This window comes from Emys orbicularis, chromosome 19 (assembly GCF_028017835.1).
Source record: "Emys orbicularis isolate rEmyOrb1 chromosome 19, rEmyOrb1.hap1, whole genome shotgun sequence".
In the NCBI taxonomy this organism is placed as follows: domain Eukaryota; kingdom Metazoa; phylum Chordata; order Testudines; family Emydidae; genus Emys; species Emys orbicularis.
In genome coordinates this window covers 798,597-818,972 of record NC_088701.1, presented here as the reverse complement: position 1 = coordinate 818,972, position 20,376 = coordinate 798,597, and the positions used below count along the sequence as shown (strand labels likewise).

The 20,376-nt window shown below is 67.6% G+C and overlaps 2 protein-coding genes across 2 annotated transcripts; one reads left to right on the top strand and one right to left on the bottom strand.

Annotated features, from left to right (window-relative positions):
• Window positions 1-1,679: 1,679 nt before the first annotated feature.
• Window positions 1,680-7,953, top strand: EIF3G (eukaryotic translation initiation factor 3 subunit G). Its single transcript, XM_065419285.1, has 11 exons — window positions 1,680-1,788; window positions 2,590-2,636; window positions 3,220-3,369; window positions 3,452-3,540; window positions 4,003-4,062; window positions 4,515-4,619; window positions 4,893-5,082; window positions 6,903-7,010; window positions 7,301-7,437; window positions 7,574-7,680; window positions 7,856-7,953. The coding sequence occupies exons 1-11, from the start codon at window positions 1,769-1,771 to the stop codon at window positions 7,869-7,871; spliced, it is 1,029 nt and encodes a 342-aa protein (XP_065275357.1). The 5' UTR covers window positions 1,680-1,768; the 3' UTR covers window positions 7,872-7,953.
• Window positions 7,954-8,536: 583 nt separating this feature from the next.
• On the bottom strand, window positions 8,537-18,641 carry P2RY11 (purinergic receptor P2Y11). The gene is made up of 14 exons (XM_065419608.1): window positions 18,624-18,641; window positions 17,905-18,075; window positions 17,236-17,337; window positions 16,629-16,679; window positions 16,081-16,251; window positions 15,878-15,954; window positions 15,061-15,168; window positions 14,556-14,679; window positions 14,232-14,310; window positions 13,963-14,092; window positions 13,657-13,817; window positions 12,164-12,466; window positions 11,618-11,735; window positions 8,537-9,518 (listed from the first exon to the last, which is right to left on the bottom strand). Exons 1-14 carry the CDS (start codon window positions 18,639-18,641, stop codon window positions 8,537-8,539), a joined length of 2,595 nt encoding a protein of 864 aa, XP_065275680.1.
• Between the last annotated feature and the right edge of the window lie 1,735 nt (window positions 18,642-20,376).

Genomic DNA, 20,376 nt, shown 5'->3' with positions numbered 1-20,376 from the left:
GTGCAGGGGCGGGGGGGTGCAGAGGCTGCAGGGGCGGGGGGTGCAGGGCGAGGGGGGTGCCGGGGCTGCAGGGCGAGCGGGGAGCGGCGGTCACAGAGGCTGCAGGAGTGGGGTGGTGCAGAGGCTGCAGGGCGAGTGGGGAGCAGGGGCAGGGCAGGCGGGGGGGTGCAGGGGCTGCAGGGCGAGGAGGAGCAGGGCAGGCAGGGGCATAGAGGCTGCAGGGGCAGGGGGGCGCAGGGGCAGGGCAGGCGGGGGGGTGCAGAGGCTGCAGGGGCGGGGGGGTGCAGGGGCAGGGCAGGCAGGGGCGTGCAGAGGCTGCAGGGGCAGGGGGTGCAGGGCGAGCGGGGAGCGGCGGTCACAGAGGCTGCAGGAGTGGGGTGGTGCAGAGGCTGCAGGGCGAGTGGGGAGCAGGGGCAGGGCAGGCGGGGGGGTGCAGGGGCTGCAGGGCGAGGAGGAGCAGGGCAGGCAGGGGCATAGAGGCTGCAGGGGCAGGGGGGCGCAGGGGCAGGGCAGGCGGGGGGGTGCAGAGGCTGCAGGGGCGGGGGGGTGCAGGGGCAGGGCAGGGCAGGCAGGGGCGTGCAGAGGCTGCAGGGGCAGGGGGTGCAGGGCGAGCGGGGAGCGGCGGTCACAGAGGCTGCAGGAGTGGGGTGGTGCAGAGGCTGCAGGGCGAGTGGGGAGCAGGGGCAGGGCAGGCGGGGGGGTGCAGGGGCTGCAGGGCGAGGAGGAGCAGGGCAGGCAGGGGCATAGAGGCTGCAGGGGCAGGGGGGCGCAGGGGCAGGGCAGGCGGGGGGGTGCAGAGGCTGCAGGGGCGGGGGGGTGCAGGGGCAGGGCAGGCAGGGGCGTGCAGAGGCTGCAGGGGCAGGGGGTGCAGGGCGAGCGGGGAGCGGCGGTCACAGAGGCTGCAGGAGTGGGGTGGTGCAGAGGCTGCAGGGCGAGTGGGCGCAGGGGCAGGGCAGGCGGGGGGGGTGCAGGGGCTGCAGGGCGAGGAGGAGCAGGGCAGGCAGGGGCATAGAGGCTGCAGGGGCAGGGCAGGCAGGGGCGTGCAGAGGCTGCAGGGGCAGGGGGTGCAGGGCGAGCGGGGAGCGGCGGTCACAGAGGCTGCAGGAGTGGGGGGCAGGGCAGGCGGGGGGTGCAGAGGCTGCAGGAGTGGGGTGGTGCAGAGGCTGCAGGGCGAGTGGGGAGCAGGGAAGCACTTAGCAACCCCCAACCAAGATCAGAGCGGGAGGGAGGAGGGGGCAGAGTTGGGGCAGGGACTTTGGGGAAGGGGTTGGAATAGGGGCGGGGCCGGGGGTGGGGAAGGGGCGGGGCTGGGCCCCCGTGGAGCGTCCTCTTTTTTCAGTGTTGAAATACAGTAACCCTACAGGTGTGACTCCCAGCATGCAGTGCGCCCCCCCCCCCAGCTGTGCTCCCAGCATGCAGTGCGGCTCCCCCTCCCCCCCCCCCGGCCAGGTTCGGCTCCCAGCATGCAGCGCGCCCTGGTGCCGAGCTAGCGGATCATGGGACTCCATGTCCCAGCAGGCGCCGCGGCTCCCGCCGTGCATCGCGGCCACAGCGCTCCCAGCATGCACCGCGCGCCATTGGGCCCGCCACTCTCGTGACGCCTCGCGGCTGCGCTGCGATTCCCCTTCCGGCCGCCAGGGCGGCTCGCTGGGCCCGGCTTCCGGGGACGCTCTAGCCCGGGACTCGCTGCCCCGCGCGCCCTTCCGCTTCCGGTCTGCGCGAGCCAACGAGGCCGAGTCCTGCTGCGTGAGGCACCACCGTCGCCGCGATGCCGACGGGGGACTACGAGTGAGGGGGGGGGGCTCCGGGGAGCGGGATTTGGGGGCTCCGGGGGGGCGGGGTGAGAACGAGGGGGGCGGGGTTTGGGGGTGAGGGGGGAGAACGGGGGGGCTCCGGGGGGCGGGATTTGGGGGGTCCGGGGGGGCGGGGTGAGAACGGGGGGGCTCCGGGGAGCGGGATTTGGGGGGTCCGGGGGGGCGGGGTGAGAACGGGGGGGCTCCGGGGAGCGGGATTTGGGGGGTCCGGGGGGGCGGGGTGAGAACGGGGGGGCTCCGGGGAGCGGGATTTGGGGGCTCCGGGGGGGCGGGGTGAGAACGAGGGGGGCGGGGTTTGGGGGTGAGGGGGGAGAACGGGGGGGCTCCGGGGGGCGGGATTTGGGGGCTCCGGGGGGGCGGGGTGAGAACGAGGGGGGGCGGGGTTTGGGGGGTCCGGCGGGGCGGGGTGAGAACGAGGGGGGGCGGGGTTTGGGGGGTCCGGGGGGGCGGGGTGAGAACGAGGGGGGGCGGGGTTTGGGGGTGAGGGGGGAGAACGGGGGGGCTCCGGGGGGCGGGATTTGGGGGGTCCGGGGGGGCGGGGTGAGAACGAGGGGGCGGGGTTTGGGGGTGAGGGGGGAGAACGGGGGGGCTCCGGGGAGCGGGATTTGGGGGGTCCGGGGGGGCGGGGTGAGAACGGGGGGGCTCCGGGGAGCGGGATTTGGGAGGTCCGGGGGGGCGGGGTGAGAACGGGGGGGCGGGGTTTGGGGGTGAGGGGGAGAACGGGGGGGCTTTGGGGGGCCCGGGGCCGGCGGCCTCTGACTCTCTGTCTCCGCAGCTCGAAGCCCAGCTGGGCCGACCAGGTGGAGGAGGAGGGAGATGACGGTGAGAAGCCCCCGTCCCCCCCCCGCTGCCGCGAGAGCTGGGGGGAGTCCGGTCTCCCTGCCAAAGCCCCCAGGAAGCCCAAACCCCTCATCCCCAGAGCCCTCGCCCCACACTCTGAACCCCTCAGCCCCACCCCTGCCCCCCATCGCCGCCCTGCTGGGGCACGTAACCAAATTAATTCTGCACATGGATGTAAAAAAGTGAGAGGGAACATTGGTTTAACCTGTGGGGGGGGGCGGGGTTAGACGCATTGCTGGTTACATGGAGATGCTGTGGGGACGGGTGCCGGGTCAGAGCCTGCGCAGGGGGCGTCCCCCTGTCCCCCAGGGCAGCTCTGCTCCTTGGGCCGCCCTCGTGGGGGACCCGGCGATTCCCCATGGGGCCCCCACGGCCTGTTGGGATGTGAGATTCCCACCCGTGCAGCCCCTCGGGGGCACCAGGGGCTCTGTTGCAGGATGGCAGTGCAGCCTCTACGATCCCCAGCCCGGGGGGGGGGGATGGGCTTCATTCCTGGTCCTCCACCCCCATCATTAGCTCAGCTCTGAGACCTCGCAGGGGCATAACAGCTGCTTCCCCTCTCCAGACAAATGCATCACCAGCGAGCTGCTGAAGGACCTTCCCCTGAAAGACCTTCCCCTGAGCGGGGGGCTGAAGGACACTCCCTCGAGCGGGGGACTGAAGGACACCTCCCTGAGCGGGGACCTGAGCGCAGACGTTGAGCTGCTGAAAGGAGGTAAGAGCCGGGGCGCGGGACCCCACGCCATGAACACCCGGTCACACAGCTGTCTCACCAGCCTTCCCCCTTCCCTCTGCAGGTCCCCTCCCATCCCCAAAAGAGCTCATCAACGGGAACATCAAAACCATCACCGAGTACCGGGAGGAGGAGGATGGGCGCAAGGTGAAGGTGAGTGGTGGGGCTGGGGAGCGGGCGCCAGCGGGCCCCACGGTGCACCGGGCTCCAGGCTGGAATCCTCTCCAGCCCCCGCTGCGAAATCCACTGGGTCCGAGCCAGCCTGTTCCCGTCCTGGGGCTGGATCGCTCCCCACAGCCCCTTCCCGGGGCAGGACCATACATCCTGAGCAGTGGACCTCCCCTGACTGGGTGGCTTTGTTTGCTTTTCCCTTCCCTCCACTTTCTCCTAATTGCAAGGACCGGCCCCACTAGGAATCCCCCATGTGCGGTGTTCCCAGCCCCATTGGAATGCAGGCGGGGCAGATGGCGTCCGGAAGCTGGAGCGAAGCAGCCAAGCTTGTCTCCAACTGGAGCATCTGGTTGCGGGCCCAGCGTCAGCACCGCTCCCCTTGGCACGCCGTGACCCCGCCTGCCCCCATGGCGCTCAGCGACTGGCACTGTCGTTCCTCTGCAGATCATCCGCACCTTCCGAATTGAGACCAGGAAGGCCTCCAAGGCTGTGGCACGGCGGAAGGTGAGTGGGCTCAGCGCTGGGATAGCAGGGCCACGAGGGGTTAATCCGCACGGGCCATTTGCCTTGGGGGTGGCTTAGCAGATGTCTGTGCAGGGAGGTGGGAAATGCTTCCCAGCCCTGCCAGCTCACCCCAGGGCTCTGCTTCCTCCCTCATCTCACTGCCAGTCCCTTCTCCCATCCCCACGGCTCTCCTGGGAGCCCCTTGCCCTCACGCTGGGTTAGCCCTCTGCTGGGCAACGGGGACTGCTGAGCCGGGGCAAGGGGTCAGAGCCAGTGGGGCTTTCCTGGGGCTACTAGGGGCTGGCCACACTGGGGCTCCCACGCCTGCGGGGCACTTGGTGTCATGTCCTGCTAGAGGGGGCAAGGCCCAGGGACGTGGGGGGGGGTGGGAGCATGTCCCCATTATCCCCTCAGCTCCCCAACACCCGCTGTGATCATTGGCTCTCGCCCAGAACTGGAAGAAATTCGGCAACTCTGAGTTTGATGCTCCGGGCCCCAATGTGGCCACGACCACGGTGAGCGATGACGTCTTCATGACCTTCATCACCAGCAAGGAGGTGAGTGGGGGCTGGGCTGACCGGGGGGCTGGGGGGGGTGAAGCAGGTCTCTGGGTGGCTAATGGGATCTCGAGGGGACCAGGCAGGGTCCGTCTGCCCAGCAGGTGGAGCTGGGCTACTCTGGGATGGGGAGGGGAGCCTTGGCTCGCCGGCTTTGGGGTAGTGGGGTGGGGGATGGGTGGGGGGATGGGGGAGCCCCAGTGGGGGGTTGGGGCTCCCACTCCCAGTGGGGAGGTCTCCCGGGGGCTGACGGCGCTGCCCCATCTGCTGCAGGACCTGAACTGCCAGGAGGAGGAGGACCCCATGAACAAGCTGAAGGGGCAGAAGATCGTGTCGTGCCGGATCTGCAAGGGCGACCACTGGACGACGCGCTGCCCCTACAAGGACACGCTGGGCCCCATGCAGAAGGAACTGGCTGAGCAGCTGGGCCTGTCCACGGGCGAGAAGGAGAAGCTTCCAGGAGGTGCGGGCGGCCCCATGGCCCTGGGCAGGGCAGGGTCACTGCCCGGGGGGTGAACAGGGCAGGTGGGAGCCCGGAAGTACAGTGGGGGATGGGTGCGGGGAGCAGCAGGGGCTCCCCAGTGGAGGCTGAGGGGGATGCAGTGGGGGAGGGGGGTGCAGCGGGGGCGTGACTGTGCCCCTTTGCCCGTCTCTTGGTTAAATCGCCCGCCCTACACACGCGCTGACTCAGCTGGTGCTTTGGTGGGTTCTGCTCAGGCGCGTATTTCAAAGCCTGTCCGCGCCCAACGGGTCGCCCAGAGTGGGGACTCGCTTGTGCTCGATTCACAGTCTCAGAAGGGGTGATGGATTCTTCGAACCCCCCCGCCTGGGTGTGCAGGGCCCACTGTGGGGATAGGGAAAACCTGGGAGCTGTGCCCCCTCATTTAGCCTGGCTGCCTTTCCTTCTCCCGGGCTGCTGCTGCTTTCAGGCCATGAGTCGCTGGTGGGCCGCTGTTTCCTGCCTCCCCCTCTCTGCTCTCCTTTCAGTGCCCCACGTCCCGCAGCCACCTCCTCTGTGCAGCCCCCTTCTGGCCAGTTCCAACTTCGTGGCAGTTTTGCTGCTGCTCGTTTCTATCCTTTCTTTCGCTCTACTGCCTCACCCAAAATCAACACCAAACCCCAAGCTGAGGCCAGCTCTGCCTCTTCCCAGGCGTCTCGCTCTGAGTCACTTACAAATCTCATCTGCCAGTGCTTGAAGTGTGAGCCCCAGCCAGCCCCCGGTGCGTAAATCCTGCTGCGGCGCCGTGCTGCTCTCCTCGGGGAGCCCAGACCCAGAAGCCCCGTGTTACCCGTCTGCCGCAGCTGGAGCGTAGGCTCTGTAATGGCTACCAGCTGCCCTGGCCTGCCTGCCTCCAGCAAACTCCCTGCTCTGCCAGTGCCTGCCAGGAAACATTCCCTGCCACCCAGGGGCTGCAGAGCCAGAGGGTGCTGACCCCTTGTCCCCTCGGGTGAATACTGAGCGGCCCCCCTTGTCCCCTTCCATCATCCCGAAAACCTCTGCAAAGTGAACCCAGGCAAAGCCCCTCTGCCGGCTGCTTGTTCTTTGGGGGCAGGCGCCAAGCTCAGGTCCCTTTGCCCTCTCTGCTGGTGTGATCACTTTGGTTGCCTTAGATGCAAATGTCCTTCTGTTGTCCTTTGTCCTTTGCTTGTCAGCGAGCTATGGCACTTCCTCCTCCGCTTGTTAGCCTGGTCCCTTGGCCTCGGGCAGGCAGGTCGATCCGCTGCCTCTATGGGAGATTTTAAGAACGTCTTTTCAGTGCGCACAATTGGTCACATGCAGCCCGACCAGCCAGCGGGTCGCCGGTGATTGTAGAGCTTACAGATACCGTTTGGCTGCTCCTCTGCCAACTGGCTTAAAGGCTCTTAGGGTCACGGGGGGGGGGTGTGTGTGCAGAGCAGGGCCACCCAGTGGGGGCTGAGGGGAAGGCAGGTCCCGGGGGGGGAGGGGTGCAGCGGGGGCTCCCCAGTGATGGCTATGGGGAGGGGGTGCAGCGGGGGCTCCCCAGTGGGGGCTGAGGGGCAGGCAGGTCCCCGGGGAGGGGGTGCAGCGGGGGCTCCCCAGTGATGGCTATGGGGAGGGGGTGCAGCGGGGGCTCCCCAGTGGGGGCTGAGGGGCAGGCAGGTCCCCAGGGAGGGGGTGCAGCGTGGGTGCCCCAGTGATGGCTATGGGGAGGGGGTGCAGCGGGGGCTCCCCAGTGGGGCTGAGGGGAGGGCAGGTCCCTGGAGGTGGGGGATGGGTGGGATCCGGGCACTGCTCAAAGCCCCGTGTTCCTGCTCTCCCAGAACCGGAGCCGGTCCAGGCCCAGCAGAGCAAGACGGGGAAGTACGTCCCGCCCAGCCTGCGTGACGGAGCCAGCCGCCGCGGGGAGTCCATGCAGCCCAACCGCCGGGGTAAGTGCCGGGGCCTGGCGCCCACCACGGGGCAGGGCTGAGCTGCGTCCTGGGCTGCAGACCAGTGGCCTTTCCACTTATCGCCACTAGCCTGGAGGGCAGCCTGGACTCACGGTCCTTCCCCAGGTCCGTGCCTCGGTTTCCCCACGTGCAGTGGGCTGACGGCACCTCCTGCAGGGTGCTTGTGACTCGCGCTGGACTGTTCCCTGCTCACCCAGCTTGGGATCCCCAGGGCTCTGGCAGCGCCATGCTGCTGGCTGCCCTGACCCGCCCCCCTCTCCTCTCCCCAGCCGATGACAACGCCACCATCCGGGTCACCAACCTGTCGGAGGACACGCGGGAGACCGACCTGCAGGAGCTGTTCCGCCCCTTCGGCTCCATCTCCAGGATCTACCTGGCCAAGGACAAGACCACGGGGCAGTCCAAGGTGAGGCCTTGGGGGGGAGGGGGCGGGGAGAACCAGGCCATGCCAGGCACTGTCCCACAACCCCCCCTTCTTTCTGGGGGTCCCAGGGACCGGAGTGAGCCCCCACCCTGCTCTCACCACCTGCTTCCTCCCCCAGGGCTTCGCCTTCATCAGCTTCCACCGGCGCGAGGATGCTGCCCGCGCCATCGCCGGTGTCTCCGGCTTTGGCTATGACCACCTCATCCTCAACGTGGAATGGGCCAAGTGAGTGCCAGGCCTGGGGCAGATGCGGGAGGGTCCCCTTGTGGCTGCCCCCTCTTGGGCTGCTCTCTGGCTACTGCCCCATGTGGGGCGGGGGGTGGGTTGGAGCGTGGGGAGGGGGAGGGTAGAGCTGACCCCCGGCTTCATTCCCATTCTAACCCCCCTCTTCCCCACACAGACCCTCCACCAACTGAGGCCGGCGCCCTGCCTGCTGCTGCGCCAGGAACGGCTGATGCTGTTGGGAGACTTGGTTGTTAATAAAGGTTCATCCCAGCCGGGCGTGTGGCGGTCTCACTTCCTCCCCCGCCTGCGCCGGGCTGGGCCAGCCCCCCTGCACATTTCTCAGCCGGGCAGGAAGCTGGGGGTTGTGGGGGCTGGTGGCAGCAAGCTCCATGTTATGCAATGCGGCTGGCGGGAGTGGGGGCTGACTCAGCCTCCAGCGTCCCAGCGCCGTGTGGCCATGTGACGGGCGCAGAGTCGGCAGCGCGTGGGGGGCCGTGGTGACAGGCTCTGAGCTCTGCTCCCGCTTCCAGCCTGTGCAGGGGGTTGCGGATGCAGCCGGCCCAGGCGCTGTAAGAGAGCGACAGGACACCGCAGCCGGCTCAGACCCTGCTTTAATGGCTAATCTCGCAGGAGCCCAGCCCCCGCTGCGGTAACGGGGGTGTCACAAGCCCCCCTCGCTGGGGGGTTGGCGTCTAGCTGAGGAGAGAGGAGCTGCCCCCCCAGAGTTTGGGGCAGGCAGCCGGAGCAACTGCTGTTACCCCCTGTGTGGTCTGGCCTGGGGGGGGAGGGGGGGAGCTAGTCCTGTGTGCTGGCAGCACAAAGGGGTGTGGGGGGGAGGCTGGTTCCATCCCCGGTGTCAGCCACAGGCCTTGAGCTCCATGTTCTCTGCGGACTGGCCCCTGTCCTGCCCGCGGGGGGCCCTGCACCAGCCCCGCATGCTGTCGGCCAGGGCGGCGTAGAGCAGCGGGTGGGCACAGATGTTGAGGGTGACCAGGATCTTGCTGAGCTGGTAGGCGGAGTGGACAAACAGCGCGTGCTGGTAGTTCGGCGCCTTGCCCAGCAGACACTGCTGACGCAGGTTGAGGTTGAGGTTGCGCAGGGTGTGGTAGGGCAGGTAGGAGACAGCGTAGAGGGCCACCCCCACGCTCACCAGCCTCCCCACCTTGCGCTTCTCCAGCCGCGTGATGTGGGGGTTGCGGCAGACGGTGCGGAGGATGGCCGCGTAGGAGAAGAGCGTGAGCAGGAAGGGCAGCCCGCAGCCGAAGGCCGCCAGGAAGAGGCTGTAGGGCAGGTAGCGGGGCAGCTGCTCGTTTGTGGCGCTGCCCATGCACTCGGTGCAGTTCCCCCTGGGCTGCAGCTCCGAGAAGTGCAGGGTGGGGGCGGAGAGGCCGGCCACCAGCAGCCAGGCGGCGCCGCTCAGCAGCTTGGCGTGGCGCGGCTCCAGCCGGCCATGCACCAGCAGCGGGTGCACAATGCCCAGGTAGCGGTTCAGGCTGATGCAGGTGAGGAAGAAGATGCTGCCATACAGGTTGCAGCTGAAGAGGAAGCGCTCGAGCTTGCAGAGGGCCGGGCCGTAGCGCCAGTGCTTGGGCGGGTAGTAGTAGGCGGCCAGGAAGGGCAGGGAGAGGGCGTAGAGCAGGTCGCTGACGGCCAGGTTGAAGGAGTACACGATGCCCGTGTGCCAGGTGCGCTCACGTGCCACGAAGCGGTAGATGGCGAAGGCGTTGCCGGCAAAGGCCAGGAAGAACTCCACCGTCAGCACTGGCCACATGTGCTCCTGGAACTTATTGAAGGAAACATTGCAGGCCCCTGGCCCCTCAGGACCTGTAGCAGTCATCCTGGGGCAAAGGAAGGGGGGGCTGGGTTAGAGGTTCCCTGCCTGCACCTTGGGGCTGAGCTCACCCCTGCAGGCCGGATGCTGAGGCGGCTGCTGCTGCAGCGTGGTGCGAAGTGGCCCGAGGGTCTCCGCCTAGGCAGGGAGGGGTGTGACTTTCACACGCTGGTTGGGGAGAACAGGCTGTGCTGGCAGGTCTGTTCCCTGCTTGGTGCTACTGGAGGGGCCCAGCCAGGACCTCTGGGCAGCCAGTGCAGGTTGAAGAGGGGCTGGGACTGGCCACATGGTGCACCCAGTGAGCGGCCATAGCCAGACCCTTACATCATGTTCCCCCCCCCCCCCCCCCCCCGGGGCCACTGCAGGTGAGAGCAGCTGGAACATCCCTGAGGAACCCCCCAGGCTGCAGCTGGGTACAGTAACTCCTCACTTACTGTGCCTGAAAAATGCGACTTTAAGCAAAACGATGTTAAGCAAATCCAATTTCCACATAAGAATTAATGTAAATGGGGGGTTGTGTTCAAGGGAAATTTTTTTCACCAGACAAAAGACTATATATGTATATATACACACACATGCAGTATAAGTTTTAAACAATTTAATACTGGTACAGAGCGATGATGATTGTGAAGCTTGCTTGACGTGGTGAAGTCAGAGGGGGGGATATTTCCCAGGGAACGCCTTGCTGCTAAATGATGAACTAGCACTCGGCTGAGCCCTCAAGGGTTAACACGTTGTTAATGTAGCCTCACTCTACAGGGCAGCAGGCATGGAGGGAGGGAGGGGAGGGGAGACAGCATCGCAGACAGACACACACACAGTGTGTCTGAGGCTATGGCTACACTGGCGCTTTACAGCACTGCAAAGCGCCAGTGTACGCTGGGAGCTAATCCCCTTGGGGAGGTGGAGTACCTGCAGCGCTGCGAGAGAGCGACCACACTCGCACTTCAAAGGGCTCCCGCGGCAGCACTTTGAAGTTTTGAGTGTAGCCAGGCCTGAGAGCGCGAGATGCACATTTCCCCTTTAAGTAGCTGACCCCACTGCCTTGTTAATTAGATCAGCTTGCTGAGACTGCTGCTGCTGCCTGGAAGCTCCCTCTGTCCCCCCACTCTATGGAAATGGGGTAAGCAGGGTGCAGGAGAAGGGGGAGAGGGACACCCTGACATTAGCCCCTCACTTCCCCCCTCCCCCCATAGAGCAAGCAGGAGGCTCCCAGGAGCAGCACAGGGCAGTGGGGGGAGGAACTACCGGCAATTGGTAGCCTGCTGGGCGGCTATTGGACAGGGAACTTAGGGGAGCCAGCCCACCCTGGTTCCAAGCCCCCACCAGCTCACTCGAAGGGGCTGCTCTTCCTGCAAGCAGTGGACAAAGCAGGCAGCTGCCAAAGGAGCATGTTCCCTAACTGATCAGCAACATTAACCAGGAGGACTTTAAGTGAGGAGTTACTGTACTGGGAGCAGCGCTGCCCCCAGCCGCATGGTCGTCACAGCCCATTTCCAACAGGGGTTTAAGCCGGGGGGTCTGCCCATGCCTGGCTGTGAGGGGCTGGGCCCAGCTCAGTCACCGCTGCCCCCCACCCCCCCAGGGCAGAGGCACTCTTATGGTTTAGAACCTTCTCCCCACCATGTGCTTCCCTGGGCCTGCTGCCTGCCCCAGAGCCACAACTGCTCCCCCCACCCCTGGGAGCCGGTGCCCCCAACCCCTGGCTGCTGCACGGCCAGCTCTGGGGACAGCCGCCCCCCCAAGATGCTGCGTCTGTGAGGTGTCTCCTCCCCCTGTCGGCCGCCCCCAGCTCAGCATCCTGCTCTGCTCCCCCCATCCCCACAGCTGGTCACACACCCTGCCCCCCTGCAGCAGAGGGGGCTCAGCTCTCCCCCCCCAGACCTGCTCTGCCCTTGGGGGCTTTAGGGCCAGAACCATCCCACCCCCACCCCGCGCCATGGACTGGCGATGCTGCTCCAGGGGCCCTCAGCAGCAGCAGCCGCAGCCCCCCCAGGAGAGCGGGAGGCCGTGGCGTCGCCCACCCAACCCCCCAGCATTCAGTGCAGCATGGCCCCCTGGCTTAAAGCCCCTGGCCTGAGAACGCCCAGAAATGCCCCCCCTCACCTGGCACTGTGCTGCGACCCGGGGGCAGCAGGACCCGCCGCAGGCTGGAGAGGGAAGCAGTAGCAGGGTGTTCCTTCCTGCTGGCAGCTGGCTGCAGTCTGAAGACGCTGCTCCACCCCTTCCCCCCCAGCCGGAGGGTGGTGGGAGGGCCTAGCACCCTGCCCTGGCAGCCCGCGCCTCAGCCTCCAGCCTTCCGCCACATCGGGGAAGGGCGGGAACCGCCCAGAGATCCCATCCTGCCCCCAGCGCAGCTCAGAGGCTGGCAGCACCCACCCAGCAGCACTGGCCGTGCCTGAGCGGGGACCGCACGGGACCTGGCTGGGAGGGGACCTCCCCCCACACACACAGAGACCAGGGGGCAATGCAGAGTGGTGTATTGAACAGCCAGCCCCCACCCCCCTTCCCCCAGTCTATGAATAAGGCAGATGTCCTGGGGGGGCTAGTGCTGCCCCTTCTTGGGGGCCCGGGGCCTCTGGCGCCCCCCCTGCCCCCGGGCTGCCTGCTTCCTCCGCAGCCCCGGCTTCCCCGGCCCTTTGAGCCTAGGACCTCGCTTGGTTCCCTGCTGCCCCGGATGCCTGGGTCCTTTCGGCTTTGGACTCCGTGCTCCTCGCTGCTGCCCGCGGCCCTTAAGGCTCCGTGGGTCCTTCTGCTGGCCAGGCCTCTGAGAGTTCCCAAGCTCCCTCTGCTGCCTGGGGCTGCGCCCGCCTCTCTGCGGCTGGCCAGGGGGTCTCCTGTGCTTCGCCTTGCGGCTGGCAGGCTGCTCCCCAGGCTGGCTGGTTCTGAGTCTCTTGCTGGGCTGGGGGGAGCGTGGGGGCCCGTGTTTCCTCTTGGTGCTTTTGGGGAACAGATCTAGAGATGGGGGAGAACCAGGGAGAATAGAGTCACGATCCAGGACAGGCAGGTCCCCGTGGGTAGGGAATAGGGCCCCATAGGACAGGGGAGATGGGGCACCAGGCCATCACCCACCCACTGGGCACTGGGGCTGCGAGATGGCCCCAGGGTGCGTTACCAGAACCACCCCCCAAGGGATCCGTCCCCCCCCCCCCCCCCCGAGCACCAGGGGGCTCAGAAGGCAGAGCTGGCTGAAGATGGGACCCCCCCATCCCCAAAACTAGGCTTCAATTCCAGCTACCCCAGCCTAAGCTGGACCAGCTGCAAGGCACTGCACAGCCAGGGGGGCTAGACCCAGCTCGGGGGGGGGGGGGGGCTAGACCCAGCGTGACAGGGGACGGGGCTCTGCCGGGGGCTGCGCTGGAGCCGGGGGCGGGGGGCGGGGGGCTAGACCCAGCGTGACAGGGGACGGGGCTCTGCCGGGGGCTGCGCTGGAGCCGGGGGCGGGGGGCTAGACTCAGCGTGACAGGGGACGGGGCTCTGCCGGGGGCTGCGCTGGAGCGGGGGGCTAGACCCAGCGGCACAGGGGACGGGGCTCTGCCGGGGGCTGCGCTGGAGCCGGGGGTGGGGGGCTAGACCCGGCGTGACAGGGGACGGGGCTCTGCCGGGGGCTGCGCTGGAGCGGGGGGCTAGACCCAGCGGGACAGGGGACGGGGCTCTGCCGGGGGCTGCGCTGGAGCCGGGGGCGGGGGGCGGGGGGCTAGACCCAGCGTGACAGGGGACGGGGCTCTGCCGGGGGCTGCGCTGGAGCCGGGGGCGGGGGGCTAGACTCAGCGTGACAGGGGACGGGGCTCTGCCGGGGGCTGCGCTGGAGCGGGGGGCTAGACCCAGCGGGACAGGGGACGGGGCTCTGCCGGGGGCTGCGCTGGAGCCGGGGGTGGGGGGCTAGACCCGGCGTGACAGGGGACGGGGCTCTGCCGGGGGCTGCGCTGGAGCCGGGGGCGGGGGGCTAGACCCAGCGTGACAGGGGACAGGGCTCTGCCAGGTGCATCAGTGCGTTTACTTTGAACTGAACTCACAGAGCACGCTCAGGAAGATTCACATCATCAGCTGCACCCGGCGTGGAGACTCGGGGACCCCGGCTCCCCCCCCCGTCCCCTGGGCTGGGAGCAGGCCCAGCAGCCCAGCTCGTCTGGGTCACGACTCACCTGCGTCGGGCTCCTCGCCCACTTCCTGCCGGTAATATTCCGCGTCGTCATCTGATTGGTTGGCCGGGTCCTGGTCCTCCGGCATCCCAGGATCCTCAGCTCCACTGTCACCATCCTCCCCCTGCTGCTGCTTCCTCCTGATCCCGGCCAGGCTCTGCTTCCTGCACCCCAAAGCACCAGCGTCAGGCCCCGAGGGGACTACAACTCCCAGCATGCACCAGGCTCCTCTCCCTCAAGCCCACCACCAACCCGGCCAGCTGCTGCTGCCCCCAGACAGAACACGGATGGGGGGGGCCTCCTGCTCACCTGTGGGCCTCCCGCTGCTCCTTCTTGCGCTGCACGTCAGCCTCCTGCCTGCGGCGCCGCTCTGCCTTCAGCCGCAGCCGCTCCTCCTTCCTGGCCAGGGCCGCCCGGAGCTCCTCCTCCGTCTTGAGAACTGGGGGGGGGGGAAGGTGGAGGGGCTCAGTGGGGACAGAGCCCACGGATTCGAACTCGCCACTCACTGGCAGAGAACGGGAGTGACGTGGGGCCTGGTAGACCCGGAGGGGGACGATGGGCGCCGGCCGGGCACTTACTGAAGCTGTGGTAGAGCACGTTGCCCTGGTTCAACCCTTCCTCCACCTTGATGAGCTGCAGGGTCATTCGGGGCCCGATCTGCGAGGGAGGCGACAGAATCCATCAGACAAGGGCAGGCCCCTGCCTGGTCACAGCTGGGAGCCCCGGCGGAGCAGGCAGGGGGCGTGGAGCCCACCCGGCCTCCCACGCAGCCCCGTGGCCGGATCAGAACGTTTACTTTGAAGATCATGGTGCTATCAAGGTCTCTGTTGTCATCACACCGTGCCAACTGGCCCTGCCCCCCACCCCTGGCCCCGCCCCCTGCCCCTGGGGGCAGCACACACCTCAGTGAGACGCACAGCGCTCTGCTGGGCCTTCATGTTCCCCCGGCCCGCGTATGCCTGGGGCAGCTCCAGGATATTGTGGGTCCCGTCCTGCTCAGCCTCGCTCTCCGACAGGTTAATGTCCCTACGGGGAAAACCCAGCCCGTCACAGGATACAACCTGGCAGAGCCCTGCACTGACCCACCAGCCCCCACCCCCTCCCAGAGCTGGGGACAGAACCCAGGAGTCCGGGCTCCTAGCCCCCCATCCCCGCTCTAAGCCAATCTCTGCTCCACTGTACAAGTGCAGCCTCAGAGGCCCCTCCCCAGCTCCATGCCCCGTGGGCAACTCCCCAAGCGCCAGGCACCGAGCTCCTGGTTCCCAAGCTCAGGGGCACAGACAACAGGCGACGCAGGGCGACCTGCCCGTGGGAGTGGTGGCCAGGGCTGACTGAGCCGCCAGGCGCTGCAGTGTCTCAGATCCTGGCCCTGCACTGCCACCTCCCCAGCCCGGCCCCAGCGCTCACTTGGCCAGCAGCTCACTGATGTCCTCCAGCCGGCTCATGTTGGGGAATTTCTCCTGCAGCAGCTTCTTGAGGCCTTTGCTCGCCCCCACAGGCACCACCTTCAGGCTGCTGGGGGAGAGGAGACGGGAGGGCTCATGCACCAGGTCACCCAGCTCAGCAGGCAGGGGGACTCTGGGAGCAGGAGGGGCCGAGAGGGACCCAGCTCCGGGCACCAGAAGGGGCTCAGGAAGGGCAGACGGGACTGACCAGCTTAGCAGGTCTGCCAGCCGGGGGAGCCTAGCAATGGCAGGGAACGGACGGTGGGAAACCGCGCCAGGGGAACTGCGACGTGATTCGAACCCAGCGCTCCACAGCTCCTCCTGGGCTGGCACTTCCCGGTCAGGCCGTGCGGCCAGCGGAGCACGAAGCACAGCCCACCCCCGCACACCCTGCTCTCCCCCGCTGCTGGGACGGGGTTTGTCCTGGGAAGGGGCCGAGCCCCGTGTGGACGTGCCAAAGGGAGCCGGTCGGGGTCAGGTTCTACGCCTGGTGCTCTGAGCCGCCAGGGATTCAGGTGACAGCCGGGAAGAAGGAGCTGCTCAAAGCCAGCAAGCTGCTAGCGTGCGTGTGTCTGTCTGTCTGGCGACGATTCCCCCTGGATGCCTCAGAGCCTTTACTGGAGGATGAAATCACCGAGCCATCAGCAGACTATACCCTCATCACCAGCATCCAGCCAGGCAGAGCCGAGACGGAGCCCCCCTTCCCCTCTCACACAGCCCAGTCCATCTCCCTCGGTGCCCGGCCCCGACCGCCGCCCGGCCCCAGCGCAGACCCTTACTAGTGCCTGAAGTCCAGAAGCTGTGAGTCCGAGTTGTAGCTGATCAGCAGGCACCGCTTGATGGCGTTGAGGTTGACCTGGGGGCAGAGCCGCATGGCCGTGAGCACCAGAGACAAGCACCAGCCACAGGGGGGCTTCCCCCCACCCCTGCCAGCCCCCAGGGAACCCCATGCTTCCTGCTCCCCCTCCCCCCGCGCACCCACCTTGTGCACGTTGATGGAGGGGAACATGTTCTGGAACATGGTGGCCATCAGCTTGACGTGCATCTGCTGCAGGCCGAAGTTGTTGAGCACCAGCAGTGGGTGGTGCGTGAACTGCTGCTCGTGCATGCGGTGGCGCTTCAGGGAGGACACCACGTCCTTGATGAGCGAGTACTGGAGGGCGGAGCAGAGCAGGGGGTCGGGGCGCTGGCGAGAGGCAAGGGAGGCTCTGTGCTGCGTAGCTGGGCCGGGGAGGGGGGCGTCACCCTTGGCAGCCCCAGCTTGTGCTCAGCAGCGCACTGTGGAGCCAGGGCAGCAGCGTGATCGCTGTGCGGGTAGCACCCCCCCCCCCCCCCCCCCCCCCCGCAGAGTTACACAGGCCCAGCTCAGACCTCTGTGGCCAGGGACAGACCTGGACACCCACAACCCACACACGTTTAGTTGGCCCGGGAGTTAAGGATGCAGGAATAACTGGCCCGTGCTAATCCCAAACTAACAGGGGTGGGGGCAGCTCCGGACCCCCAGCCCAGCCCAACGGGCCCAGCACCCACCTGTGTGACTTTGAAGGTCAGTGTTGGGCCTCCCGGGAGACGGACGAGTTTCTGCGGGAGAGACAGACAGACACAGGAGTCAGGGTAAGGTCAGCACCACAGCACCCGCCCACCAGGGCAGTGCCAGGCGCAGTGCCGAGCAGGCTGCCCGGGTCTGCGCCTCTCGCTCTGCCCAGCGGGGCGGATGCATCAGTGCGTTTACTTTGGAACTGAAATCACAGAGCAAGCTCAGTAACATTTGCTTCATCAGCTGCATCCGGGACGGAGCCCCTAGGAGACCCCAGGGGAAGGAACGTCACTGGGACTAGAAAGGGGGGCACCCAGCCAGGCACATGCCTCCCTGCACCCCAGCTCAGGGCAATGCCGGACAGCGCCGGCCCTGTGCTCCGGACCAGGCTGTAGGGGAAGATGGTGGCAGGAACAAAGGCTCAAGCAATCAGCAAAGGCCCCAGCAAGACTCCTCCCAGCCATGGGGAGAGGCCTGCCCCTTCCTGAACCCAGGGAGCTGTTCTAGCCTGACCAGGCATGGAGCCGGGGGACTGAGTATTTCCCCCCCCCAGCCCCACAGGCTCTCCCAAATCCCCCCAGCCCCTACCGTACCACTTACGAAGTTGACGTTGGTGGGGGATTTGGTGAAGACCAGGAAGTGCGTCACGCCCAGGGGCCCCGCCACCGCCACAAAATCCTTCAGCGAGTTCTTCTTCCGCACCTGGAACACAGCAAGTGTCACGCTACCCGCCACGCTCATCCCGGCGCCTGTGGCCTGAAAAGGGGTGTTCCCAGAGACTGTGCTCCCCGCCCAGAGCCAGGAGAGAACCCCGGCGTCCTGGCTCCCACCCCACCCCCTCTCTAACTCACTAGACCCCGTGGCCCTCCTGGTGCCGGGACAGAACCCAGGAGTCCTGCCCGCGCGACGCTGAATTCAAAGCCCGGCCTCCATGGACCCGCAGGTTTCGCAGCACCCAGCAGCAGGGGCCGGGACCGCTGGGCGTGGGGCGGCCGGCCGCGGGGGACGGGACCGCTGGGCGTGGGGCGGCCGGCCGCGGGGGACGGGACCGCTGGGCGTGGGGCGGCCGGCCGCGGGGGACGGGACCGCTGGGCGTGGGGCGGCCGGCCGCGGGGGACGGGACCGCTGGGCGTGGGGCGGCCGGCCGCGGGGGACGGGACCGCTGGGCGTGGGGCGGCCGGCCGCGGGGGACGGGACCGCTGGGCGTGGGGCGGCCGGCCGCGGGGGACGGGACCGCTGGGCGTGGGGCGGCCGGCCGCGGGGGCTCACCTGCAGGGTGCTGGCTGTGAACGGCTCCATCACCCGCCGCACGTCCAGGACGAGCTGCTGCAAGCTCCGGCCCACGCGCCTGCGGTGGAAGACGAAGGAGTGAGGGACGGAGGCGAACTGCTCCTGGGCCCGCTGCTGGGCGGCTGCCCGGGCCCGCTTCTGGTTCTTGGTCTGTGGGGGAGGGGGCAGGCAGTCAGCAGGGCCCCCCACGTCCAGCACCCCCCATGTTCCCCCCACCAACACACCGCCCTGGGACCCCCACCTCCCCTCCCCCACACCCTGCCCCCCCCATCCAGCCCCCCCCCATCTACCCTCCCCCCACACCCCCTGGGACCCCCCACCTCCCCTCCCCACACACCCTGCCCCCCCACGTCCAGCACCCCCATCTACCCTCCCCCCACACCCCCTGGGACCCCCATCTCCCCCCCACACCGTGGCCCCCCGTGCTCCCCCCACACTCCCCTGGGCCCCCACCTCCCCTCCCCCACACCCTGCCCCCCCCATCCAGCCCCCCCCATCTACCCTCCCCCACACACCCCCTGGGACCCCCACCTCCCCTCCCCCCACACCCTGCCCCCCCACGTCCAGCACCCCCCATCTACCCTCCCCCCACACCCCCTGGGACCCCCCACGTCCACGACCCCCCATCTCCCCTCCCTCCACACCCCCTGGGACCCCCCCGTGCTCCCCTCCCCCCCACGGGCCCAGACCCCCCGCACCTTGCCCTCGCGCCCCATGCCGCCGCCGCCGCCGCCGCCGCCGCCTCCCCACGTGGACACGGCACTTCCGGCCCAGCCCGTGCAGCAGCCTCAGCGCGCCGGACACTTCCGGCCGGTCCCGCCCTCTAAAGGGTCCGGGCGCTTCCGGTAGCTCAAGGGGGCGGGGCTGACCGGCCTGTGCCCCACCCCCCATGTATCCCCATGACCCTCACACACACCGCCCCCCCTGTGCCCCCGATACACTGCACCCCACACACCTACCCCCTGTATCCCCTACACCCCCTGTCCCCCACACATACACTGCACCCCACACACCTAACCCCCTGTGCCCCCGTATCCCCTACACCCCCTGTCCCCCACACATACACTGCGCCCCACACACCTAACCCCCTGTACCCCATACACCCCCCTGTGCCACACACATACACTGCGCCCCACACACCTATCCCCTGTGCCCCCTGTATCCCCTACAACCCCCTGTGCCCCACACATACACTGCACCCCACACACCTACCCCTGTGCCCCCGTATCCCCTACACCCCCTGTCCCCCACACATACACTGCGCCCCACACACCTAACCCCCTGTACCCCATACACCCCCCTGTGCCACACACATACACTGCGCCCCACACACCTTTCCCCTGTGCCCCCTGTATCCCCTACACCCCCCTGTGCCCCACACATACACTGCACCCCACACACCTACCCCTGTGCCCCCGTATCCCCTACACCCCCTGTCCCCCACACATACACTGCACCCCACACACCTAACCCCCTGTACCCCATACACCCTCCTGTGCCCCACACATACACTGCGCCCCACAGACCTAAAAACCCTGTATCCCCTACACCCCCCTGTGCCCCACACATACACTGCGCCTCACACACCTACCCCCTGTGCCCCCTGTATCCCCTACACCCCCCTGTGCCCCACACATACACTGCGCCTCACACACCTACCCCCTGTGCCCCCGTATCCCCTACACCCCCTGTCCCCCCACACATACACTGCACCCCACACACCTAACCCCCTGTACCCCATACACCCTCCTGTGCCCCACACATACACTGCGCCCCACAGACCTAAAAACCCTGTATCCCATACACCCCCCTGTGCCACACACATACACTGCGCCCCACACACCTATCCCCTGTGCCCCCTGTATCCCCTACACCCCCCTGTGCCCCACACATACACTGCGCCTCACACACCTACCCCCTGTGCCCCCTGTATCCCCTACACCCCCCTGTGCCCCACACATACACTGTGCCCCACACACCTAAAAACCCTGTATCCCATACACCCCCCTGTGCCACACACATACACTGCGCCCCACACACCTATCCCCTGTGCCCCCTGTATCCCCTACACCCCCCTGTGCCCCACACATACACTGCGCCTCACACACCTACCCCCTGTGCCCCCTGTATCCCCTACACCCCCCTGTGCCCCACACATACACTGCGCCTCACACACCTACCCCCTGTGCCCCCGTATCCCCTACACCCCCTGTCCCCCACACATACACTGCGCCTCACACACCTACCCCCTGTGCCCCCGTATCCCCTACACCCCCTGTCCCCCACACATACACTGCACCCCACACACCTAACCCCCTGTACCCCATACACCCTCCTGTGCCCCACACATACACTGCGCCCCACAGACCTAAAAACCCTGTATCCCATACACCCCCCTGTGCCACACACATACACTGCGCCCCACACACCTATCCCCTGTGCCCCCTGTAT

Coding starts and splice junctions, on each gene's coding strand:
- EIF3G (XM_065419285.1), top strand. CDS start 1,769: ATGCCGACGGGGGACTACGA. Junction 2,637..3,219: donor GGAGGAGGAGGGAGATGACG/GTGAGAAGCCCC, acceptor TCCCCTCTCCAG/ACAAATGCATCACCAGCGAG. Junction 4,620..4,892: donor CCTTCATCACCAGCAAGGAG/GTGAGTGGGGGC, acceptor CATCTGCTGCAG/GACCTGAACTGCCAGGAGGA.
- P2RY11 (XM_065419608.1), bottom strand. Junction 16,680..17,235: donor CCCCCACCAACGTCAACTTC/GTAAGTGGTACG, acceptor TCTCTCCCGCAG/AAACTCGTCCGTCTCCCGGG. Junction 16,252..16,628: donor TGACCTTCAAAGTCACACAG/GTGGGTGCTGGG, acceptor TCCGCCCTCCAG/TACTCGCTCATCAAGGACGT.